General features: G+C 57.4%; 2 protein-coding genes across 2 annotated transcripts; one reads left to right on the top strand and one right to left on the bottom strand.

Annotated features, from left to right (window-relative positions):
- Positions 1–11: 11 nt before the first annotated feature.
- On the bottom strand, positions 12–11,455 carry MED29 (mediator complex subunit 29). The gene is made up of 4 exons (XM_075016171.1): positions 11,138–11,455; positions 6,100–6,158; positions 3,625–3,709; positions 12–2,436 (listed from the first exon to the last, which is right to left on the bottom strand). The coding sequence occupies exons 1-4, from the start codon at positions 11,345–11,347 to the stop codon at positions 2,209–2,211; spliced, it is 582 nt and encodes a 193-aa protein (XP_074872272.1). The 5' UTR covers positions 11,348–11,455; the 3' UTR covers positions 12–2,208.
- Positions 11,456–11,652: 197 nt separating this feature from the next.
- Positions 11,653–18,425, top strand: PAF1 (PAF1 homolog, Paf1/RNA polymerase II complex component). The gene is made up of 14 exons (XM_075016164.1): positions 11,653–11,893; positions 12,788–12,817; positions 13,215–13,307; positions 13,407–13,528; positions 13,820–13,886; positions 14,109–14,210; positions 14,628–14,733; positions 14,937–15,005; positions 15,406–15,509; positions 16,079–16,195; positions 16,343–16,471; positions 16,810–16,915; positions 17,418–17,505; positions 17,821–18,425. Exons 1-14 carry the CDS (start codon positions 11,844–11,846, stop codon positions 18,210–18,212), a joined length of 1,575 nt encoding a protein of 524 aa, XP_074872265.1. The 5' UTR covers positions 11,653–11,843; the 3' UTR covers positions 18,213–18,425.
- The last annotated feature ends 1,781 nt before the right edge of the window (positions 18,426–20,206 follow it).

The following is a 20,206-nucleotide window of genomic DNA, read 5'->3' as shown; positions in this document are numbered from 1 at the left end:
CACTGCAAGGGGACAGGTCAGAGCTTTTATTAGAACAAGAAACTGGCAGGCTAGGCTCAGAGCTCTTAAGTGTTGGAATAAATCGCCACGTGGCTGTGGATTTACTCCTCTTAGAACGTGGCTCGCTGCCAAATACACTAAGATTTTAATAAATGTTTCAGAAACCCCTGAATACGGAAAGCTTATTATAATTTCTTTAAAAAAATAGAGCAAAAGTCAGACAGGTGGGTGAGAAACCCACGGTCCTTCTTCATTTAAACCACACCTGGTAATCTGAAGTGGGTCTTACCCATGACAGCTCATCACCGAATAAATACATGGGTTAGCCTTCAAGGTGCTACAGAGCTGCTTGTTCTTTGTGAAGCTGCAGAGGAACACAGTGACCTCTCTGAGACTTGTAATCTGGAGATCCCAAATTCTACTCTGGGGGAAATTCTGAGCTCAAAAAATTAAAAATTACGCTAAGAAAACTGTAAAAGTCTACAAAATTCTGCATTTATTAAAAACCGGCGTGATCACACCTGTTATCATTATTCCAATGATTTACTTCAAAAGCCTCGTCAGCGAGTACGTGGGTAACAACACAGAGAACGAAGAAGGATTCGTGCAGGAGCAGAGCCCTGTGCTCACAGGGACCCTTGCTGCAGGACCCGACGCTAAGCTGCCCTGGAGTGGCAGATTGGCAGGAAGGCAGAGAGCAGATTAGTCAGTGGAGAGAATGCATCTGCTGAGCAGTATCTGTCCCCAGGCTCTCCCCAGGGAGAGATGAGGGGGATCCCTACACCTCTGAGGGCGGAAAGACTTCCAAGACCCTCTTAGGCCCTGCTTCCTCGCTCTTGGCCTCAGGGACTGTGCCCTTTCAGCTCTCCTCCCACAGGGCACAGCCCTCTACCCCACCTCTCCCATCCCCTGGGTACTGACAACCCCTTCCCATCTCACTGGCCTCCCAGGTTCCACCACCCTTTCTGCCCCTGTGAGCCCTGTGCGTCCTCTGCTTCTTCCCCTCCTACCCTTACCCTTCCCCTTCCCTCCCAGCCTCATCCCTCAAAGGCCCTAGCAAGGAAGAGGAAACTGAAACAGGAACTGCAGCCAGAGAACCACAAGCAGATCTCTGATGTAAAATCAGGAGGCGTGTGCCCTGGCCAGAGCTCCTTGACACTCCTCAGAGCTGCCTGCAACAGCTCCATGCCTCTGCAGCAAAAGGGCAAAGGGTGCCGTGTGATCTGACAGTGCAAGGGCCAAGCCCACCCCACAAGCACCCCAGGGCAGTGCCCTGCCCTTTCCCGTTGCTTTGGAGTAATTCAGTCTTTGGACCTGGTTCTCCTTTGGATTTCATGCCAGTTTCAGAGATAATTCTGCTATTATTGCTGCTTTATGCTAGCGTGTATGGAATCTGTTTTACCCAATCACAAACTACCCTTAGCGTTAATGAGCTGGAGTCTGACTTCTCGCTCGTTTCATGGGAGCAAAGAGAGGAATGTTTCCAAGGTCAGAAGAGTTATTAGGATGAAGGCAGGAGGAAATTAACAGCAGGGGTTCTTTTAGCTTGCTGGCATGTCTCTGAAACGATTACTGTTTATGAAAAATAAACAACGCCCTCCAAACACCCTGGAAAGCTACAATCCAGCCCATTCATATGGGAGTGGAGGGGGGAGATTTCATTTGGTGGCAGAGAAAGATTCTGTGTGATCCTCCTCATCTTCATAAGCAGCAGAATCTCAGGCCTTCCTGCCCCCTCCAGAAGTCAAAGGGGAGGGAGGCTCCTGAGGTCCTGGCATGGGAGACTTCAGCAAATCGATCCTGATCCTTGTGAGTCAGTTTCAACACGGCTAACGTGTTCTGAGTGCACTTGGGCCAAGCCACCGGGTGGCCCAGGCTAGCGGCACAGCTGGGAGCCCAGCAAAGGTCTGCTGACAGCTGAGGAATTTGGCAGGGAGACGTGAGAAATAGGGAAGGGGAAAGGAGTAAGACCAGAGGGCGTTAGAGAAGAATTAAGTCAGAGAAGAGGAGAAAGCGGAGCAGGGCTGAGACCCTCCCCACCCCATCTCCCCCCACAGGGAATGCAGAAGACCCGAGACAGGCCATGGGCCAGCTGCTAGTTTGTAAACATTCCACTGGCTGACACGGCACCAGTCCAGATCTGATCCGTGCCACCTCTAAAGCCCCCTGGCTGCGAAACAGGGGCCCCAGCTCTTCTGACGCTGCCGGCTACGGCCCCCCTTGGGCAGGGACCTTGCCAGTGATCTTGTTGGAGCACTCCAACAGGGCGTTGTGGATGTCCTTGGCGCAGGAGATCTGGGATTTGATCATGCTCAGGTACTGGGTGTACGGCAGGCTCTCGGTCTGCACCGCATCAGGTTTGGTTGCTGTCGGCACCAGGTTGGGGGAATGCTTGGCGCTGTCGAAGCTCTGGGACAGGCATTCATAGGCAAGCCGCTGAAGGGGGAGGGAAACTATTAACACACAGAGAAGGGCCACTCGCCCCCCTTTGGTCCCTGGCCTTTACCAGGGCAATCTTACCTCTGGCCACTAACTGCCCCGGCCAGGTCAATGGCTCCCCCCACCTCATTGCAGGTAGTCTCTTTGCATTCACATGCTTGCCTGCAACCCACTGTGCATCTGTGTTTGTCTCTCCATACCCCACTGCTCCCACACCCTCCCATCACCCTACTCCCATGCCTGGAATGTCCTCCCACATCATCTTCTGCCAGACACGCCCCTGCCTTCAAAGCCATCTCTGCCAGCAGCCCCCACCCCGCTCCCCAGCTCTGGAGCCCATCGCGACCCACGGCTCCAGAAGAGACCCTCCTTTGGAAGGGGGGAGGGGCAGATTGGAGTGCAATCTCTGGGCTTTTCAGTCCTCTGCTTTCGGCCAGGGCACGTCCTCACCACAGTGACGGAGACTGATGCTCCCTAAAGGATGGTGTAGTGACGATGCCCACGGGACCACACCTGCGCTGAATAGAGCCGAGAGTGGAAAACTCCACTGTCTGAACTCAAAGGCCCCTCAGCCTGGAGATAACAGCTCAGCTGCTGTGGCAGAGCCAGCCACGGGAGGAAGACAAAACCAGAGCAGGGCCTAGAATGGCTCTTTCTGAATCTCTGGCAATTCCAAGAAGTGGGAAAACCAACAACTTCTTCTAAGGGGAAACCAAAACCAACTGTTTTATGAAAATTTTGGCAATTCAAGAACTAAACAAAAGTGAATCTGGGGTCGAACACGTAGTTTTGAAAAGTTTAACTTTGACTGTTTTTAGTAAAAGTAAAGGACATTTTCAGACGGCCATTTTATTAAAAAAAAGCAAACATTTCGGAGGGGTGGGACTACATCTCCCATGAGGCACCTTGTGTCATGCTATGAGGTGACTGTACCACTGCAGTAGCTGGCAATGCAGGGGGTGGTTAGATTGCATCATATCCTCGTTCTCTATTGGCCGGGTTCTTTGAACACATGCCATTTCCCACGATGCACCACAGCCAGCAACAGGAGTGATGCAATTGCCTCTTGGGTGCATCATGGGACACGGAGTCCAGTTCAGGACCCCGGCCAATGGAGGAGAATGGGGACACAAAGCAACCAAACTACAACTCCCATGAAGCTCTGTGGACAAGGGGCTGGCTCACCAGGCAGAGCTCCAGCTGGTCGCATAGGGCATAGAACTCCTCCAGGCTCTTGTCGAAGCGCTGCACCACCCCGTCGTTGCTCTTCCTGAAATGACAGGTACTCTGACAGCACGGCTGTGGTACTGTGGTAATGGATGCACTCCAAGGCATTTGTTCCAGGGGAGGCAGCCAGGCCCAAACCCCAGCACCTCCCAGGGCAGACGGAACTGGGCTGACCTTGTGTTGGGCAGCAAGAAGGGAGTTTCAAAGGGCTGTCAAAGGGTTACAAGAATTCCTTGGGTATGGGTATGTAACCAAGAGCATCATGAGATCCCACATGAAAGTGGATGTCCCAGGGCTCGTAAATATCAATGTGAAAACGTAGAAGCACATTCTATGTGTTAATATAATGTATCATCTACTCCAAATACATCCTGAAAGTCTGGATCAAGATCCTGGTCACCAGCAAAGATGAAAACCAGGCCCTTTCTAGCCAGCCCCCTGCTGAGATGTAAACTGTGCAGGGCTGACATCACAGTGGGCCTGCTATCACTGCAATGTTGGGAGTTCAGAAAGAATTTAAAAAGGGAAGAATTAGAGAGCGGGTGAGAGACCTTATGTGGGGCATACACATTAAGGGGTTGCTTGACTATCTCTGGGGCGGTGGAGAAGACAGGCTGGTGCCCTTCACAGAGGATAGCGGTTTTGTTCCACGAAAAGGGGACGAGAACACTGCAGAGGACCTCAGGGGAGACAAAACTTCTGCCGAGAGGAGGTTTAACCTACTACATTTAGACTCGATGAACCCCGTTAAGATTTTGCTTGATATGTAATGGTTTGTTTCCAACCTTCATACTTGCCATCACTAGAAGCTCTGACCCTTGATAATAAACTTCTTCTCGTTTTCCCTATCAGAGCGTTGAGCAAGTGCTGGGCACGTCTCCTGTGGGGACAGCAGGTCTGGAATTCTGCGTGCATCCAGCGGGACAGGGGCTGAGCGCTCCAGGGGATGCCCTGAGGATGCTTGAGGGCTGGAGGGAGCTGAACCAGACAGGCTGCTTTGTGCAAAGGTGCTGACATGCCTGACTAACTTGTGTACCCCTGGGGAACATCACCCCATTCCATGGAGGGGCATCTTGCTGTGTGGTACGTACCAGGGACCCCAAATGAAATGGGGAATCCAGAGGCATTTTCCCAAGTGGACATGGAAGTGGCAGAGTCTCCGGTGGAGCAGACAGAAATGGAAAGCATGGTGACATGGGCCAGCAGGCTGGGAAAAATGTGTGTAACCCAACTCTTCTTTAAAGGGGACACACTAATGAATCTTGCAGTGACCCTTATACAGGGCCATCGCTGGGGGGCCAGGGCCACGCCCCTAGGCCCTGCCCCTTCCCCACCTCTCCCTGCCCCTAAGCTGTCCCTTCCTCTGAGCCATGCCCCCATCACATCCTTCCCTCAAACCCCTCCCGCAAGCTACACAACCTGGGAGATCACTAGGGGCGGGGGCCTTGCTGTGGGGAGAAAGCAGCAGTCAGGCCACCACCCTCACTATGGTGGCAGGAGCCTGGGAAGTGAAGCAATGCACGCAGCAGCCTGCACCGCTCCACTGCTGTTCCCAGCCAGGTCACTGCTCCCCCAAGCCCACGTCACTCGGAGGAGCAGTGCAGGCCGGGGTGCTCTGCTTCCCACCGTCATGCTAAAGCGAAGAGACCAGGCTGAGAGATGGCAGCAGAGCCGCTCAGACTGCTGGGGCACGCGGCTTCCCAGGTGTGTCCCCCTCTGGGCCCAGCAGGCTTTCTGCAATATGGGCACTGTCCCATCCATAGAAAGGTTGAGGTGGGCACCATGGGGCCCCCCCAAGTGTAGGGACTGGGGTGGCCACCTCGAACCATCCTATGTATGGGACATCTCTGCCCCTACAAGAGACAGCTGTAGGGCAAGTGTTCCCCTCTTCCACACCCCAGTCATTATACCTCCCCCACCCCACTCTAACAGGGGAGCCTCAGGCACTGGCCACCCATTCAGCTCTTGGCCTCACGTACCACTGGGCTGCAATGGGGCTGGAGTGCACAGTGGGGAGAGCAGGTTTTGCTCAAGCGGGTGCCGTACCAACGGGAGCCAGCCAGTTCCTTTCGCAAGCAGCTGTCAGGCAGGGGTGCCGTTTGGCCACTACTGAGTTGTGCTGGGATCAAATCGACAGTAATTTGGGGTGCTCTATTCCAGCCACCCCAAGGGTGCCAAGAGGAGCCAGGAGGTGCTCATGGCTGGCACCTGCCATCTAAGACCAAACCAGGAAATTTGGCTGTTAGATACCAGAACAACACAGGCTCCCGAAAGGCTCCGATCTCCCTGCACAGCACAGGCTGGGGTGTGTGACTAGCTCTCTCAAATGGCCTCATGAACTCCTGCACTGCACCGGGGAGCAAGGCCTCTGAAGTCATGAGCCTTCCGGCTCCCGGGTTAGAAAAGAGCCCTGCCTCGGGGAAGAATACTCACTGCCCATTGTCGATGTTCGTGTTCTGGACAAGATTCTGAGCAGCGATTTTCATCAGGTTCTAGAGCGCGAAAGGAAAAAAGCGTCAGAGGGTGAAAGGGGAGGGGCTGGGGCTGGCTCACCCGCCTCTGCTCACTGGCTAGCTTCCATAGAGCTGACTGGACTTGGTGGCACCTCTGTTGCACCCGAAGAGATTGTGTTTGGGACCCGTGCACCTGTCACAAGAACTCTCCTGGCTTTGGCAGGGAACTGCCATTACTATTACACACGACACTGCACTGCAGTCCTCTAGGATCTCAAGGCAAATCACAGCTGCGGGCTGGGTCTATGTCCCCAGTCACACAGATGGGGAAACTGAGACATGCAGCCATGTTTGCTCCTATTCCCAAGCTCTGAGAAGGACTGAGCTTCCAAAATCCTCTGCTTTAACCACTAGACACCACTCCCCACCCAAAACCTGAAATCAGACAGTCCGGACTAGTGTTCCCACTAATTTTCCCCATCCACAGGCAGAATAAATGTTACTGCACCAAGGCATGTGTGGATGTGCACCATCAGAAAAAAACATGCTGCCCACTGTAGGTGGCTGTGGACCCTCTGCTAATCAGCTGGCTGGCACCTGCATCTCTTCTGTGTGGCCACCCAAGCGCTCAGCTTACAGGGATCGCTATATGCTAGCTCTAACCATTAGACACCAAAGCTTCTTACAAGCTTTAACCTCAGTCCCCGAATGCACATGATCAGTATCAGTTTCCACAGTCAAGAAGGGAATATCTTAATTTACAACTAGAGAGCCTTTAATTCAGGAAACAAGAATGGGGAAACTGGACCCAAACTTTATCGAAACTTTGCTGAGTCAAATCAGGTCAGAGGTATGGACAAAATTCTGTTCCATTTTACTTGAATGTTGCAGTTTCTGTCATGTTGACATTGCAATCTAACCCAGTGCTGAGTCATTTACCAGAATCTCAGTCACAGGTTTCTTATGACATGACAAACAGATTCTGGCATGGTTTGTTTCCCCCAAAATAGAAACTCAGAGGACAATGACTCACTCATTTTAGAAGTAAATATTTTGGTTTCTTTTTTAGCGCCTTTTTTTTTTTTTTTTAAAAATCAACCCCCCTTTTTAAAAAGTCCCGTGATTCTGGGCAACAAACTTCCTGACTCAGAAGAGAGCTGAGAAATGGATGTGAAATCTCAAAGTAGGTTTTATTTTTTTTTTTCCAAAAAGACACTCTCTAAATGTTGATTCTGTCCGATTGTAAGCCTTCTGGAAACTGAAACTTGACATGCGAACGGTTTCCTATGCGAAGGCTCTGTTCAGGCAAACAAAATATCAACGCCTTCCCCTTTCAATCACGTCGTTCAATGCCAACACCCGTTAACTTTGTAAGATGAGCCCCTCTTTCCTCACTCAAAGCACAAGAAATTGTCATCAGCCTTTTTAAAGTATATCCATTAGTACCAGAGACAGCAGCCACTCATATTAACAGGGCAGATCACCCACATAAGAAAGTCCAGGTCGGGGTCTTCAACCAAAATAGCAAGAAGAGCCACTTTTTCTAATTCAGTTACAAAACAAATCACTACTTCAAGAGCTGCAATGCACGTGAATACAAGATGCTCCTTAATAAATAACGTCAAACGATACTTTCTGTCACCCCTATTTTAAGACTAGCGCGCACAATGATTTGTACCAGTTAGAAAGCTGTTACCCCCATCTCCAGGCTTTACCTGCCTCAGCCCCCAAATCCGTCCCCTATTCCCCAGTTTTACCACCCCCCCCATTCCCAGGTTTAAGCCCTATCAGCACCAAATCACGCCCCCATCTCCAGGTTTAACCCATCTCAGCCACCCTGCCCCAACCTGCCCAGTGAACCCAGACCTTATTCACCCACCCTCTGCTCTCCCCTCACACATGCTCTGGGTCCCCTACAAACTTCTCAGTCCAGGAAGTGCCTGCAGCTTTCCCAGCCACTCCCCACCCAGCAGCACCAGCACTGCACCACCAGGGCCTGGGAACAGGCAAGGAGCTGGGCCAGGTCCTGGGGGAGCTGACCGTGCACTGCCCGATGCAGTTCCAGGCTCTAGAGACTGCTGCGGAGCAAGGAGCTGGGGGGCACTGCACTGCCCAGGAGATGGTGTGACCCCACGTGCAGGGAAACTGTGTTTGCAGGAGGTCTCCCTCCCTCCTCCTCCTCAGCATGACTGGGCAGCTCCAGCAGGGGCAGATGCAGATGCATGGCTCCAACAGGGGAAGGTGCAGCTGTCCCTCTCCCTACTCACTTCCCCCATGTGCAGCACAGGCAGTTCCCTGCACTGGCCCTGCTGAAATAACAGTACTAAATTGAATTGGTTTCACGCCAGCCATTAAACCAACTCAATTTTGTTCCATTATTTCAGTGGGGGCAGCGCAGGGAGCCAGAAGCAGCTCCTTAAAGAGCCGCATGTGGCGCCGGAGCTGCAGCTTGGCGACCTCTGGGCCATATGAATGGTTCAGCTAACCCAGAATCCTGCCTACTAACAGTGGCCAATGCTAGATGGTCCAGCTCAATGATCAGGGCACCACTAAGCGATATATCCTGTGGTGCAGTTTAAGGTCACTCAGAGCAAGGGGTTGTGTCCCTTCGTGACCATCTTAGCTAAAGGCCATGGACGGACCTATCTACAGGAACTTGTCTAGGTTGTCCCCCCACCCATCAAGTTATACTTTTGGCTTCCACAGGATCCCACAGATTACCCATGTGTTGGGCGAAAAAGTACTTCCTTTGGTTGGTTTTAAACCCTCTGCCTATTAATTTCACCAGCTGAACCCTGGTTGTTGCCTTCGGTGAGGTGATAAATAACGCGGCTCTAATCACTTTCTCCACACCATTCATTCACTGGAACTCGCCACCTCACAGCAGTTGGCTGAGGCTTTCAGCAGACTCAGGCAGACTTCACTAAATTGGTTCTTGTTCTGAGGGTTTTCTCACCAACTCTAACAGCTGGAGACTTGCTTTGCTCAATTAAACTGAGGAGTTGGAGAAAATCTGAGGGGGATCTCCAGGCTCCAGCTAGTCATTCATCCCCTGCCAGGGAGCACACCCAACTCCTTGGGAAACAGTGCAGTAAGGAACAGGCTGTTCTGACTCCCTGTCCACTTAATTATTACAACACAGAACACTCCGGTGAGTAACCAGTTACGGCACAACTGTCTCTAGCGTCAGTAACCGAGGCTGGCTTGTAGCCATCCTTTTCCTTAAAGCTTTCCAGGTATCTAAAAGGGTGTCATAAGGGGGAGGGAGAACACTGGTTCTTTTTGGCCTCTGAGGATAGAACAAGAGGCAATGGACTTAAACTGCAGCAAGGGTGGTTTAGGTTGGACATCAGAAAAAAGTTCCTAACTGTCAGGGTGGTCAAACAGTGGAATAAATTGCCAAGGGAGGTTGTGGAATCTCCATCTCTGGAGATATTTAAGAAGAGGTTAGATAGATGTCTGTCAGGGATGGTTTAGACAGTACTTGATCAGATACCTCGAGTACACTGATGATATTGTTCTCCTAGTATACAGCCCCGACTGGTTTTCTGAGCACTCCAGCAAACGGAGGAGTTGCTGGACAAGGTCAGCCTCCATATTTTATGTTCAAAGACAAAGTTGCAAAGCCTAGAATCAGATCCACCCATGACTCCAGTCTCTTTGGTTTACAAGGAAGATGGAACCAGCATAATCTTGTCACAACAACCAAATTTAGATTTCTTTGAGTTGCATCCTCTCTGTACTGCTGTACGGCTGTGAAACATGGATACTGCGCTGCTCAGAGGGGTAAACCTGGAGGCTTTCCACACAATATGCCAACACCATATATTGGGCATAAAGCAGAATGACTTACTTCATAGGAAAGACATTTATATTCACTCCCGACTACCAGGACATTGTCCACAGCTGACATGCTTTTCTGACACGTTGCCAGAAGTTTGTATGATGTTCTGGTGAATGCTGTCCTCTGGGTTTTTTGTAACCTCTGGGATAAAATCCAACCTGCGGTGGAGGTGACCCAGAAACGCATGACCCCCTATGATTTGATGCATCAAGTCTGTTCCTACATTGGACTTTCGGCCCACCAACCCGCACAGGAAGAGAGCAAACAACAAATGATCACTGCAGTCAACTGTGTGGCTAAATGCTGAAGAAGGCAGCTGGTGGTGACCTAGGCTGTCTGCCTGCCTGTGCCACAGATGTTCTGTGTGCACATGAACAAGTCGCTCACCCTCTGATGAGGGAAACACATTCCCATGTGTTTTGGGAGCTCAGACAATGCCCTGCCACTGGAATCAAAGGGATAATTCCCAGGCTTATCTGGAAGCACATATTTGCATGACATTAACCTCCCTGAGCCTCACGTTCCCTGCATTCGATGGATTGAGCTCATGATGCTTCCCTCCTCCCGCCTGCTGCGGGCCTGACTGGACCGGAAGCCCTTTGGGGCAGAGTCTGTCTTTCACTGGGTTTGCCTGTCAGAACGAGGGCCTGAATCACACTGTGGGTGGCTCTAGGAGCTACAGTAATACACCTAATAAATAGCAAGTGATGGTTTTGTCAAACACCCCACATGACATGTAAACGGTGCCACAGCCGTGCTCCCACTCTGGGCAACACAAATCAACAAATGCTCCCATTAAACAGCCTTAACTCTGACCACCCCACCAGCTAGCTCCACCCTACCTCTTCCTCTCCCACCCCAGCCACAGTCCTCGCCCCACACCCACCCTGTACTGAGGGTCTCAGGCCAGCCCTGGCAGACAGGCCCCCTCCCCTTCCCTTAGAGCTCAGTCACTGCCCCTCAGGACCCAAGCTCCTAAATGTAGACCTCCCCCACGCTGCCTCACCCCCAGCCTCCGCCCTTTCCCTACAGGCTCCGCCCCGCCTCAAGCCCCTCCCCCATCTTGCAGGCTCCGACCCGCCTCAAGCCCCGCCCACATCTTGCAGGCTCCGCCCATTCCCAGGCCCTGCCCCCAACCCGCAGGCTCCGCCCCTCCCCAGGCCCTGCCCCCAACCTGCAGGCTCTCCTTCAGCTGTGGGATCAGCATCTTGTAGCGCTGCACGGGGTCGAAATCCTGCGCCTGGGCCTGCGCCGCCGCCGCTGCTGCTGCCGCCGCCTGGGCCTGTAGCTGAGGCTGCGGCCCCGGCACCCCCTGCAGCGAGAGCTGCGGCCCGGGGGCTGGGGCCTGAGGCGGGGCAGGCGGCTGCTGTTGGGGGGCCGCCATGGTCTGCCCTAGCAACCGCAGCTCCCTCCCAGCATACACTGCGCCTAGGACTGGCACTGCGGGTCCCGTCACGCACCGCGCGCCTCACCCAACTATATACTACAGTTCCCAGCATGCGCTGCGGTTCCCGTCATGCACCACGCACCAAGCGTGTGAGCGCACGCACGACGTTCCGCCAGCGTCCGGTCGGGAACCACAACTCCCATCATCCCCTGCCCTCTCCCGGAAGTGCCTTTCTCCGAGCCGCGCTTCCTCCGAGGCCGCCGAGCGGCAGGGCCCTGTGAAGCCGTTTGTAGGTGGCTACCTCAGTGCCAGTCTCCGGTCCGGAGACCCTGCCCGCCCAGGATCCCACCGCGTCGCCCCCCCGGCATCCTCGAGCTTCTGGTGCCGGAGCTACTCCGCGGGGCGCAGCCGCCTTTCAAGTCAGGCGGCGCTCGGCCGCCCTCGCCGTCCGCAGGCCCCGCGACGGGGCAGCGATCGCGGCAGCGGCCCAGCCATGGCCCCGACCATCCAGACCCAGGCGCAGCGGGAGGAGCCGGGCCACAGGTAGGTCCGCCCCGCCGCGCGGCGGGCCTGTGACGTCACACGCGTGACGTCACGGGTCCGGGCTCCTGGGTCCTCTGCTCCCCACTAGGGGGTCATTGAGGGAGCGGGGAGGGGAACTCGGACTCCTGGGTCCTCTCCTGCCCCCCCCCCAGGGGTGATCGGGGGAGCGGGGCGCGGCGGGGAGCTCGGACTCCTGGGTTCCTTCCTGCCCCCCAAAGGTGATGGGGGGAGTGGGGCTGGGAGCCCGGACTCCTGGGTCCCCTCCTCTCTGGCGGGGGTGAAAGGGGGATTCGGGGCAGATTCTGGGAGCCCGGACTCCTGGGTCCCATCTCCAGTGAGTGGACAGTCAGAGTCCCTGTGGGAAGGACCCGTTGACCTGACCCAAACCCCACTAAACGCCAGCCCGGCTGTGTCCCACCGCAGCAGCAGCTGCGCAGAGTTAGCAGCAGTTCCCCTTGACTGAGCTTGGCTCTGCTGCTGGTCTTGCCTCAGTTTACCCACGCGTCCTGTAGAGCGGGTGCTGTTCCGGGGGGAGCAGGCCTGCGTCAGTACGTGACGTCGCTTTTGCTCTCCATGGGGAGAAGCAGCCAGGTTTCCCTGGAGAGGGTGGGCAGGGCCCTCGCTTGGAGGTGAGCTCCAGGGGCCAGAACTATAGGCAGTGCCCCCCCAGTGTTGACCTTTATTCTGCTGCTCCTTGCCTCAGTTTCCCCATCTGTGGAAAGGGGTGATGATGATATCAACAGGTTTTGGTAAAGGGTCTTGAGGCATATGGGTGGACAGAGCTCGGTGGGGCTGTGATGATTTCAACTTATTTAGTCTATCATCTGGTAGTCTGTAAGGTACCACAGCCCTTGTTGTTGTTTTTTTCTGTTATTTATTTCTGTGTCTTCACAGGCCCAATGCTCACCGGACTCTGCCTGAGAGGTATAACCCCTCCCCACCCCTGGCTCACACTTCCCCATTCCCTGGGAGGTGGAGGGGCCAGTCTGGTTTTTACAGCTCCCCTGCCCATGCCCTGGACTTGCTGCCAAAGGCTGGGGCTGGAGCGATTACTCTGGCTGCTTGTGTCCTGCTGACACCTGCCCCACTAGGCACTGGATAGAGACCTGACAGACTTGTTTCCTGGTGGCTGGGCACACTTGTGGGTCACTGCTGGTATGGGGTGCAGAGGAGTCCAACAGGGTCCCAGGTGGGGTAGAGTTTGGAGGGTTCACCATGGCCCATCCATAGCTTCCTTCACCTGTCCATCACTTTGCTGGCCGGGGATAAAGAACCCAGGAGGTGGGGATCCATGCATGGGTCTCTCTCCCTGTGCTTCCAGATCGGGCGTGGTATGTCGGGTGAAATACTGCAACAGTCTCCCAGATATCCCCTTCGACCCCAAATTCATCACCTACCCTTTCGACCAGAACAGGTGAGGGGGCAGCCATGGAGCGGGGCTGGCCGCCAAGTGCTGCCCTGGGGGAGGAGGGTGGGTTCTCCCGGGCCAGCCGCTCACCTGTCCCTCCCCCAGGTTTGTGCAGTACAAAGCCACCTCTCTGGAGAAGCAGCACAAGCACGACCTCCTCACTGAGCCCGACCTGGGCGTGACCATCGACCTCATCAACCCCGACACGTATCGCATCGACCCCAATGGTGAGAGCCGGGCGCGTCGCCGGCAGATCCAGGCCACCGTTTGTGGCTGGTGCTGACCGGGGGGGGCAGCTCGCGTGTGCCCGTGCCAGGAGAGTGTCTTGTGCATTCCATGGGATCCCTCTTGCCCTCCGAATCTGGGGATCGAAGTGTCCCGTCCCCCCCAGGCATCTAGCTCCATTGTGGCTCCATTATGCCGATCTCCAGGGAGCCTCAAGCCCAGGAGCTTTGGGGGTGGTGAGGTGGGGAGGGGGCTGGCACACATCCCATCACTCCCTGCCCTGCTTCTTTCAGTTCTCCTGGATCCGGCTGATGAGAAACTACTGGAGGAGGAGATCCAGGCTCCCACCAGCTCAAAGAGGTAGCCCACCTCCCTGCCCCCAAAATGCCCGGCACCCCCTGGCTGCAGTCCTTGGCCAGCCAGCACTCCCAGCCTTACATTGCGGCCTGCCGGTCCCTTTGCTCAGATGTGCCCGATGGAGCACCACCAGCCCTGCGCCTGGTGGGAAGCTGCCCCCGACTTCAGGAGGGTCAGTTGCAGCTCCTTCCTGACCACCCCCCCCCACCTGGTCCTTTGCCCTAGATCCCAGCAGCATGCCAAAGTGGTGCCGTGGATGAGAAAGACGGAATACATCTCCACCGAATTCAACCGCTACGGCGTGTCCAATGAGAAGCCGGAGGTCAAGTGAGTGCAAGGGGGGGGCTGGCTGGGCTTGAGGGGCAGCTGTGAGTCTTGGGGGTGGGGCACAGCAGCCTAAGTTGTGGGGGCGGGGACCATCCCCCCACTGGGAGGGAGGTTACCCTCCTTGGAGTCTCTGCTTCCTCTTCTAACGCTCTGTGACCCCTGTCACAAGGAGCAGCCTTCCCCTCCCTGCCTGCTACCCCCAAGCCTCTGGTGTGCCTGACTTGGGGCCCCCTGTGCTGGGCTGAGTGTCTGCAGCCGTGAGGGGGAGACACAACCTGGCGCAGGACTGGGAGGGTCCAGCAGGGGGCAACATTGGCCTGGCGCTTGTGGGGAGGTGTTGGATCTGGTTCTGTCCACTGGGGGCGGGGGGGCAGTGTTTTCCCAGCAGGCCTCATTCCGCTTCTGCCCCCCAATCAGGATCGGTGTGTCCGTCAAGCAGCAGTTCACGGAGGAGGAGATCTACAAGGACCGGGACAGCCAGATCGCCGCCATCGAGAAGACGTTCGAGGATGCCCAGAAATCGGTGACTTGCTCCTGTCAATAGCTCCGCCCCCCCCCCCCCCCCGACACACAGAGGGAGCGTACTGCACCTTTAAGCCTTAAAGAGCCTATGTCCAAAGCACCCCAGCAGAGTAGCTGGGAGACCAAGGAGGCGGAGGGAGTGGGGTTGGGCTACCCCTTCCCTGCCAGCCCCTCATGGTCTCTCTCTTCCCGCCCCCTCCCCAGATCTCCCAGCATTACAGCAAGCCTCGTGTCACCCCCATGGAAGTCATGCCGGTCTTCCCTGACTTCAAGGTAAGGCTGAAGCTGGGGGGAGGAGTGGGGGGAGTGGCTTCCTGTGGCAAGCAGGCACCACCGGGTAGGCCAGTCCTGAGGGCCCCGTCTGGGCTCAGTGAGCATTGGGCAGGCAGCGTTGCCTAGTGGATAGCATTCCACGTTGCGTGGTGGGAGACCTGGAGTCTAATCCCAGCCCTGGGGCTGACCCACTGGGCATGAGCTGCTGCCCCTCTGTGCCTCAGTTTCCCCAGCCATCCTGACTCTCCTCTCACAAGGAGCTAGTGGGTAGGGATGGTGCCTGAGTTGCCTGCTGGAGGGGCCAGGGGTGTAGTGCTGTGGCAGCGGGGACTGGGGATATTTGGGGAGAGGGTGGGAGCAGAGATCACCCCACCAACTGGTTCCCCTCCTCCTCCCCCAGATGTGGATCAACCCCTGCGCCCAGGTTATCTTTGACTCGGACCCAGCCCCCAAGGACACCAGTGGGGCTGCGGCCCTCGAGATGATGTCTCAGGCGATGATCAGGTAACGATGCGCCCCCCAGCCCTGCCCCTTCCCCTCCCCCTTCCTCTCGATGGCCCCCAGAACGAGTCTCCTCTGTCTCTGCTTGGAGCTGAGTTCTGGGGCCCCCAGTGGTGGGGCCCCAACCCACTCCCAGCCCGGGGAGCAGCGCCCCAGCGCATTGGGGGACGCGGAGAAGCACTGCCCAGCCTTTCGAGGAAGCTGGGGGAGGCCCTTCCCCCCTCCGGGCTCAGCTGTAGGGCCCTGGTTTGGAAGGTCACTGTCATAGTGCTGACCCCAGTTTGACACTAGGGGGACCATGCTGCCAAGAGTGGGGGTGGGGGCCCGGCAGAGGGGCCCAGTGCTGCAGGGAGCTAGATGAGGGCCTGGCAGAGGGGTACAATACTATAGGGAGCCGGGTGGTGGCCCGGCAGGGGGGCGCTGTGCTTCAGGGAGTGAGGTGGGGGCCCAGCAGGGGGTGCTGTGCTGCGGGGGGCGGGCGGCAGGGGGGCGCTGTCCCTAGCACTCAGTGCTGGCCCTGGGCCTGTGCTCTGTGTGCCCATTTTTCCTTAACCCTTTCCTGGCTGTCTCAGGGGGATGATGGACGAGGAGGGGAACCAGTTTGTGGCCTATTTCCTGCCGGTGGAGGAGACGATGCGGAAACGCAAGCGGGACCAAGAGGAGGACATGGACTATGCACCCGAAGAAGTGTAGGTGGCTTGTGGGGAGGAGGAAGTCGGGGGCCCTGCAAGGTCCAGGGCAAGTGGGCCAGGGGATGGGAGTGGGTGGGGGCCCAGCTTTCGGCTGAGGAGGGGAGGTGGGGGCTGTGGGACGCTGACTCCCCTGCCGCCCCCCAGGTATGACTACAAGATCGCCCGGGAGTACAACTGGAACGTGAAGAACAAGGCTAGCAAAGGCTACGAGGAAAACTACTTCTTCATCTTCCGGGAGGGCGACGGCGTCTACTACAACGAGCTGGAGACCAGGTGAGGCGGCGGTAGCCCTGGGCACTGACTGGCCAGGGCCCTTGTCCAATCCCAGGGCCCGGTGGGGGGGGAGGTGGAGTTAGTGCAGCCGCCGGCAGCTGGACCAATGGGAGTTGACGGGTCGGGGGTAAACTGAGGCTTGGCTAGCCAGGTCCTGACCAACGGGGGAGGGATGGTGCAGTGGCCATGAGGGAGCTTGGCTGGTTTCCAAGCGGGGCTGGGGCTGAGCCAGGCCGAGGGGCGCGCCCAGCTCGGGGATGTGTGCATGGGGGGAGCTGGCTGCTGGGGAGGGGGCTGTTCTCTCCAGCCTGACGTGGCTCCTCTCCTCCGCCCCACAGGGTGCGGCTCAGCAAGCGCCGGGCCAAGGCGGGCGTGCAGTCGGGCACCAACGCCGTGCTGGTGGTGAAGCACCGGGACATGAACGAGAAGGAGCTGGAGGCTCAGGTCTGGCGAGGGCTGATTGTTGGGCTCTGGGGTGGGGAGCGGACGGGGGGGCAGAAGGTTCTCTGTGCCCCCTGTAAATCCTGTTTTCAGTTCTGGTGCTGGGGGTTGGGAATAGGACCCAGGAGTCCTGGCTCCCAGCCCCTCACCCTTTCCGACTGGCTCCCACTCCCTTCCCAGTGCTGGGGAGAGAACCCAGGAGTCCCGGCTCCCCAGCAGGGTTCCCTGTAAGCTGAGCACTTGGGTGGCCACCCAGGAGAGATTCAGGCGCTGCCCGGGGGGTAAGCAGAGTGCCTGCAGCCAGCAGTGTGGGTTTCTGTTGGTGGTGCACACCCACACATACCTTGGTGCATGATAAAATTTATTCCACAAAGGGAAAAAAAATTGGAGGGAAACCCCACCCCCACTCAGTGACTGAGGAGCGACCCTGTGGGTGCTGGTTGGGGTCCCAGCCTTTGCACCCCCGCCCCCAAGCCCTGTCTGACTTGGCTTGCTGCCCCCACAGGAGGCTCGCAAGGCACAGCTGGAGAACCATGAACCAGAGGAGGAAGAGGAAGAGGAAATGGAGATGGACAAAGACGCCCAGGGCTCAGGTAGGGACACGGGGAGGGGGAAGTTGTGGCTTGGGCAGGGAAGGAGGGGGGCAGAAGGGGGCCCTCTGCTTGTCCTGTCTCCTTCCTTATTGCCCCCCAGGGGCAGCAGAAGGTGGCTGCTTTTGCAATTGCTGCAGGACTTCTGCATTCTCGCTGTGAGCCCCTCCCCCACTCCCGGGGGGGGGACACGGGCCCCTCCCTTCCGCCCACTCCCGGGGCGGGGGACATGGGCCCCTCCCTTCCCCCACACCAGGGAGACAGTCCCATCTCCCCTCCCCGCCCCTTGCCCTCACCTGCCGGCGTCTTGCCCTGCAGAGGAGGAGCCGGAGAAGGGCAGCGAGGGCTCGGCCGAGGCCAGCGAAGAGGAGGAGGAGGAGGAAGAGGAGGAGGAAGGACGCTCGGGCAGCGAGGGCTCGCCGGAGGCCAGCGAGGAGGACGAGCGGGCAGCCCGCGACAAGGAGGAGATCTTCGGCAGCGACGACGACGAGGACTCGGAGGCCGAGGGTGGCGGGGGGCAGCGCAGCCCCGGCGAGGAGGAGAGTGGCAGCGAGGGGGGCGCCCGGCGCCGGGGCGGCCACAGCCCCTTCCTCAGCGGCAGCGAGGGCTCCAATGCCGAGGAGGAGGACGAGGAGGAGGAGGAGGAGGCCAGCGGGAGCGGCAGCGAGGCCGCCTCGGACTCCAGCCAGGAGGGGAGCGACAGCGAATGAGCCATGTCCGCGGGCTGCCAGCCAGGGCCCTGCTCGGTCAGGGACCCCCAGGACTGCCTCCCCCCACCCCCGGGGACCCCGCTGGGTCCCTCGCCCCCAGACGCTGGGCTGGTTTTATTCGTCCTGCTGCTGGGTGCAGCCCAGCCCCACTCATTGTACATATTGGCCTGTCCCAGACCTGCCCCGTGTTCTCAATAAAAGTCTCTTCCGAAACCTGGGTGTCTCGCTCCCCTTTGCTCCGTGCTGCTCCTGGCCCTGCCACCCCCTGTGGGCCGGAGCTCCCTGGCTCCCGGACCCTGCAGGTATCACCGCCTCCGGCTGGCTGGGAGCTGCGGGTCCAGCATCTGCAGCTGTCACGGGGTGTGGGGTTCCCCAGCCCCTGCCCCCACCCACCCTCAGAGGTGACGCTCGCCTGGCAGGGAGAAGAGAGGGGTTATTAGGCGACTAGGACGCAGGCTTGTCAGCACCGAAATCTGAAGCCAGCTGCACAGTCCCTCTTGGGGAGGGGGCCCAGGCCCCTTCTTCCTCTCTCTCCAGCCCCCTGGCACTGCCCACTTAAGAGCCCTGTTCCCATTCAAACCAACCAGGTTCCTGCTTTGTCCTGTTTCCCGGGGAAGAAAAGTGTCGCCTGGGGGCCTGTGGCGTGTGCGCGAGAAAGTGTCACACGGAAATCCCATCGCTGCTGCGCACTGTGCTGCTGTGCCTAGGGAAACTGAGGCACCCACCTGGTGTTACTACAGGGCAGTAGGAAACCCGTGCAACCTAACCAGGGGACTGAAATCTCCACCCAGCCCCTGCTGGCCCAGGGGGCTAAGCCAGCAGGCCCCATCTCCTGCACCAGCCTGAACAACAAGAAGTCCCGTGGCACCTTATAGACTAACAGATATTTTGGAGCATAAGCTTTCGTGGGCACAGACCCGCTTCGTCAGCTGCATGAGTGGGGGGGCTGGTTTCAGAGGAGTATTTAAAGGGTGGGGTCCCAGTAAAAGGGAGGGCCAGAGCTGACAAGGTCTATTCGGTCAAGGTGGAAATGGCCCATTATCAGCAGTATGCATCAGGAGAGGAGGAAAAACAGGTCAGATCAGTCAGGGGGGATGTGGCCCATTGTCAGAGTCTAAGGTGGAGGTGTGAACACCCAAAGCAGAGAAGCTGCTTTTGTAAGGGGCCAGCCGCTCCCAGTCTCTGTTTAATCGGTTGATGGAGTCAGCTCCAGGGTGGGGCTGGGGCAGGAAGCCAGCCAGGGAGCTAGAGGGGGGAAGGACAGATGCCCTGATGGGAACCTTTGTCCCCTGCCCAGCTGTGGGGGAGGAAGGGGCTTATCCATCCCCTCAGCTTTGCTCCTTCCCCACCAGGGGCTGGGCTCGAAGCTGGAACTGGAGCCAGGCAAGGCAGGCTCAGGCTTGGACGCGCCTGTGGTTCCCCGCTCTGTTACCAGGTGGGAGCGTGGGCAGCAGATTGGACGCTGGGGAGGAAAGGGGGATGGGAGGGGGCATTGGGCTGGGGGGGGGGGCAGGGCCTCCCATACCAGCATTGAGGGAACTGAAATTGACTTATAGACTCTCCCCTTCAAACCGCAGGGTCCTCCCCGCTGGTTCCCCCATCTGTCGGGCTCCATGGCACGCCAGGGCTAGCACCGCTCGCTCGGTGCCAGGGGCTGCCCTGCAATGACACCTTCTCCAGGGGCAGCTGCAAAGCCTGTGAGGTGTCAGGGCGGCTGGCCAGCTGCTGCTGTGAATGAGCAGGCCCCCGCCGCAGGGCGGGAAGGCAGGCAGAGGTTTTGCTCTAGGTTTGTTACTCCATCTGGGGCGTCCCTAAGGCCTTGCTGGGCCTCCCCTGCGGCATGGACGCGGCAGGTAGGAGCTTGTCGTGCTCAAGCCCGCAGGGGTTTTGCATCTCCCTGACGTGGAAGCCGGCTGTATATGCCTGCGGGGAGGAGGGTGTAAAATATGAGGCAGCGGCTCTTCCCCATCATCCTCTCCCCAGTTTCTGCTGGA

The sequence above is a fragment of the Carettochelys insculpta genome, chromosome 22 (assembly GCF_033958435.1).
Source record: "Carettochelys insculpta isolate YL-2023 chromosome 22, ASM3395843v1, whole genome shotgun sequence".
NCBI classification, from domain to species: Eukaryota; Metazoa; Chordata; order Testudines; family Carettochelyidae; genus Carettochelys; species Carettochelys insculpta.
The sequence above is the reverse complement of the archived record's forward strand: the minus strand, read 5'-3'. Positions and strand labels throughout refer to the sequence as shown.

Excerpts from the sequence above, each read along its gene's own strand:
- MED29 (XM_075016171.1), bottom strand. The coding sequence starts at position 11,347 with ATGGCGGCCCCCCAACAGCAGCCGCCTGCCCCGCCTCAGGCCCCAGCC. Across the intron at positions 6,159-11,137 it reads AGCTGAAGGAGAGCCTGCAG|AACCTGATGAAAATCGCTGC; the intron begins GTTGGGGGCAGG and ends TTCGCGCTCTAG. Across the intron at positions 3,710-6,099 it reads ACGAACATCGACAATGGGCA|GAAGAGCAACGACGGGGTGG; the intron begins GTGAGTATTCTT and ends CTGTCATTTCAG.
- PAF1 (XM_075016164.1), top strand. The coding sequence starts at position 11,844 with ATGGCCCCGACCATCCAGACCCAGGCGCAGCGGGAGGAGCCGGGCCAC. Across the intron at positions 11,894-12,787 it reads CGGGAGGAGCCGGGCCACAG|GCCCAATGCTCACCGGACTC; the intron begins GTAGGTCCGCCC and ends GTGTCTTCACAG. Across the intron at positions 13,887-14,108 it reads GCTCCCACCAGCTCAAAGAG|ATCCCAGCAGCATGCCAAAG; the intron begins GTAGCCCACCTC and ends CCTTTGCCCTAG.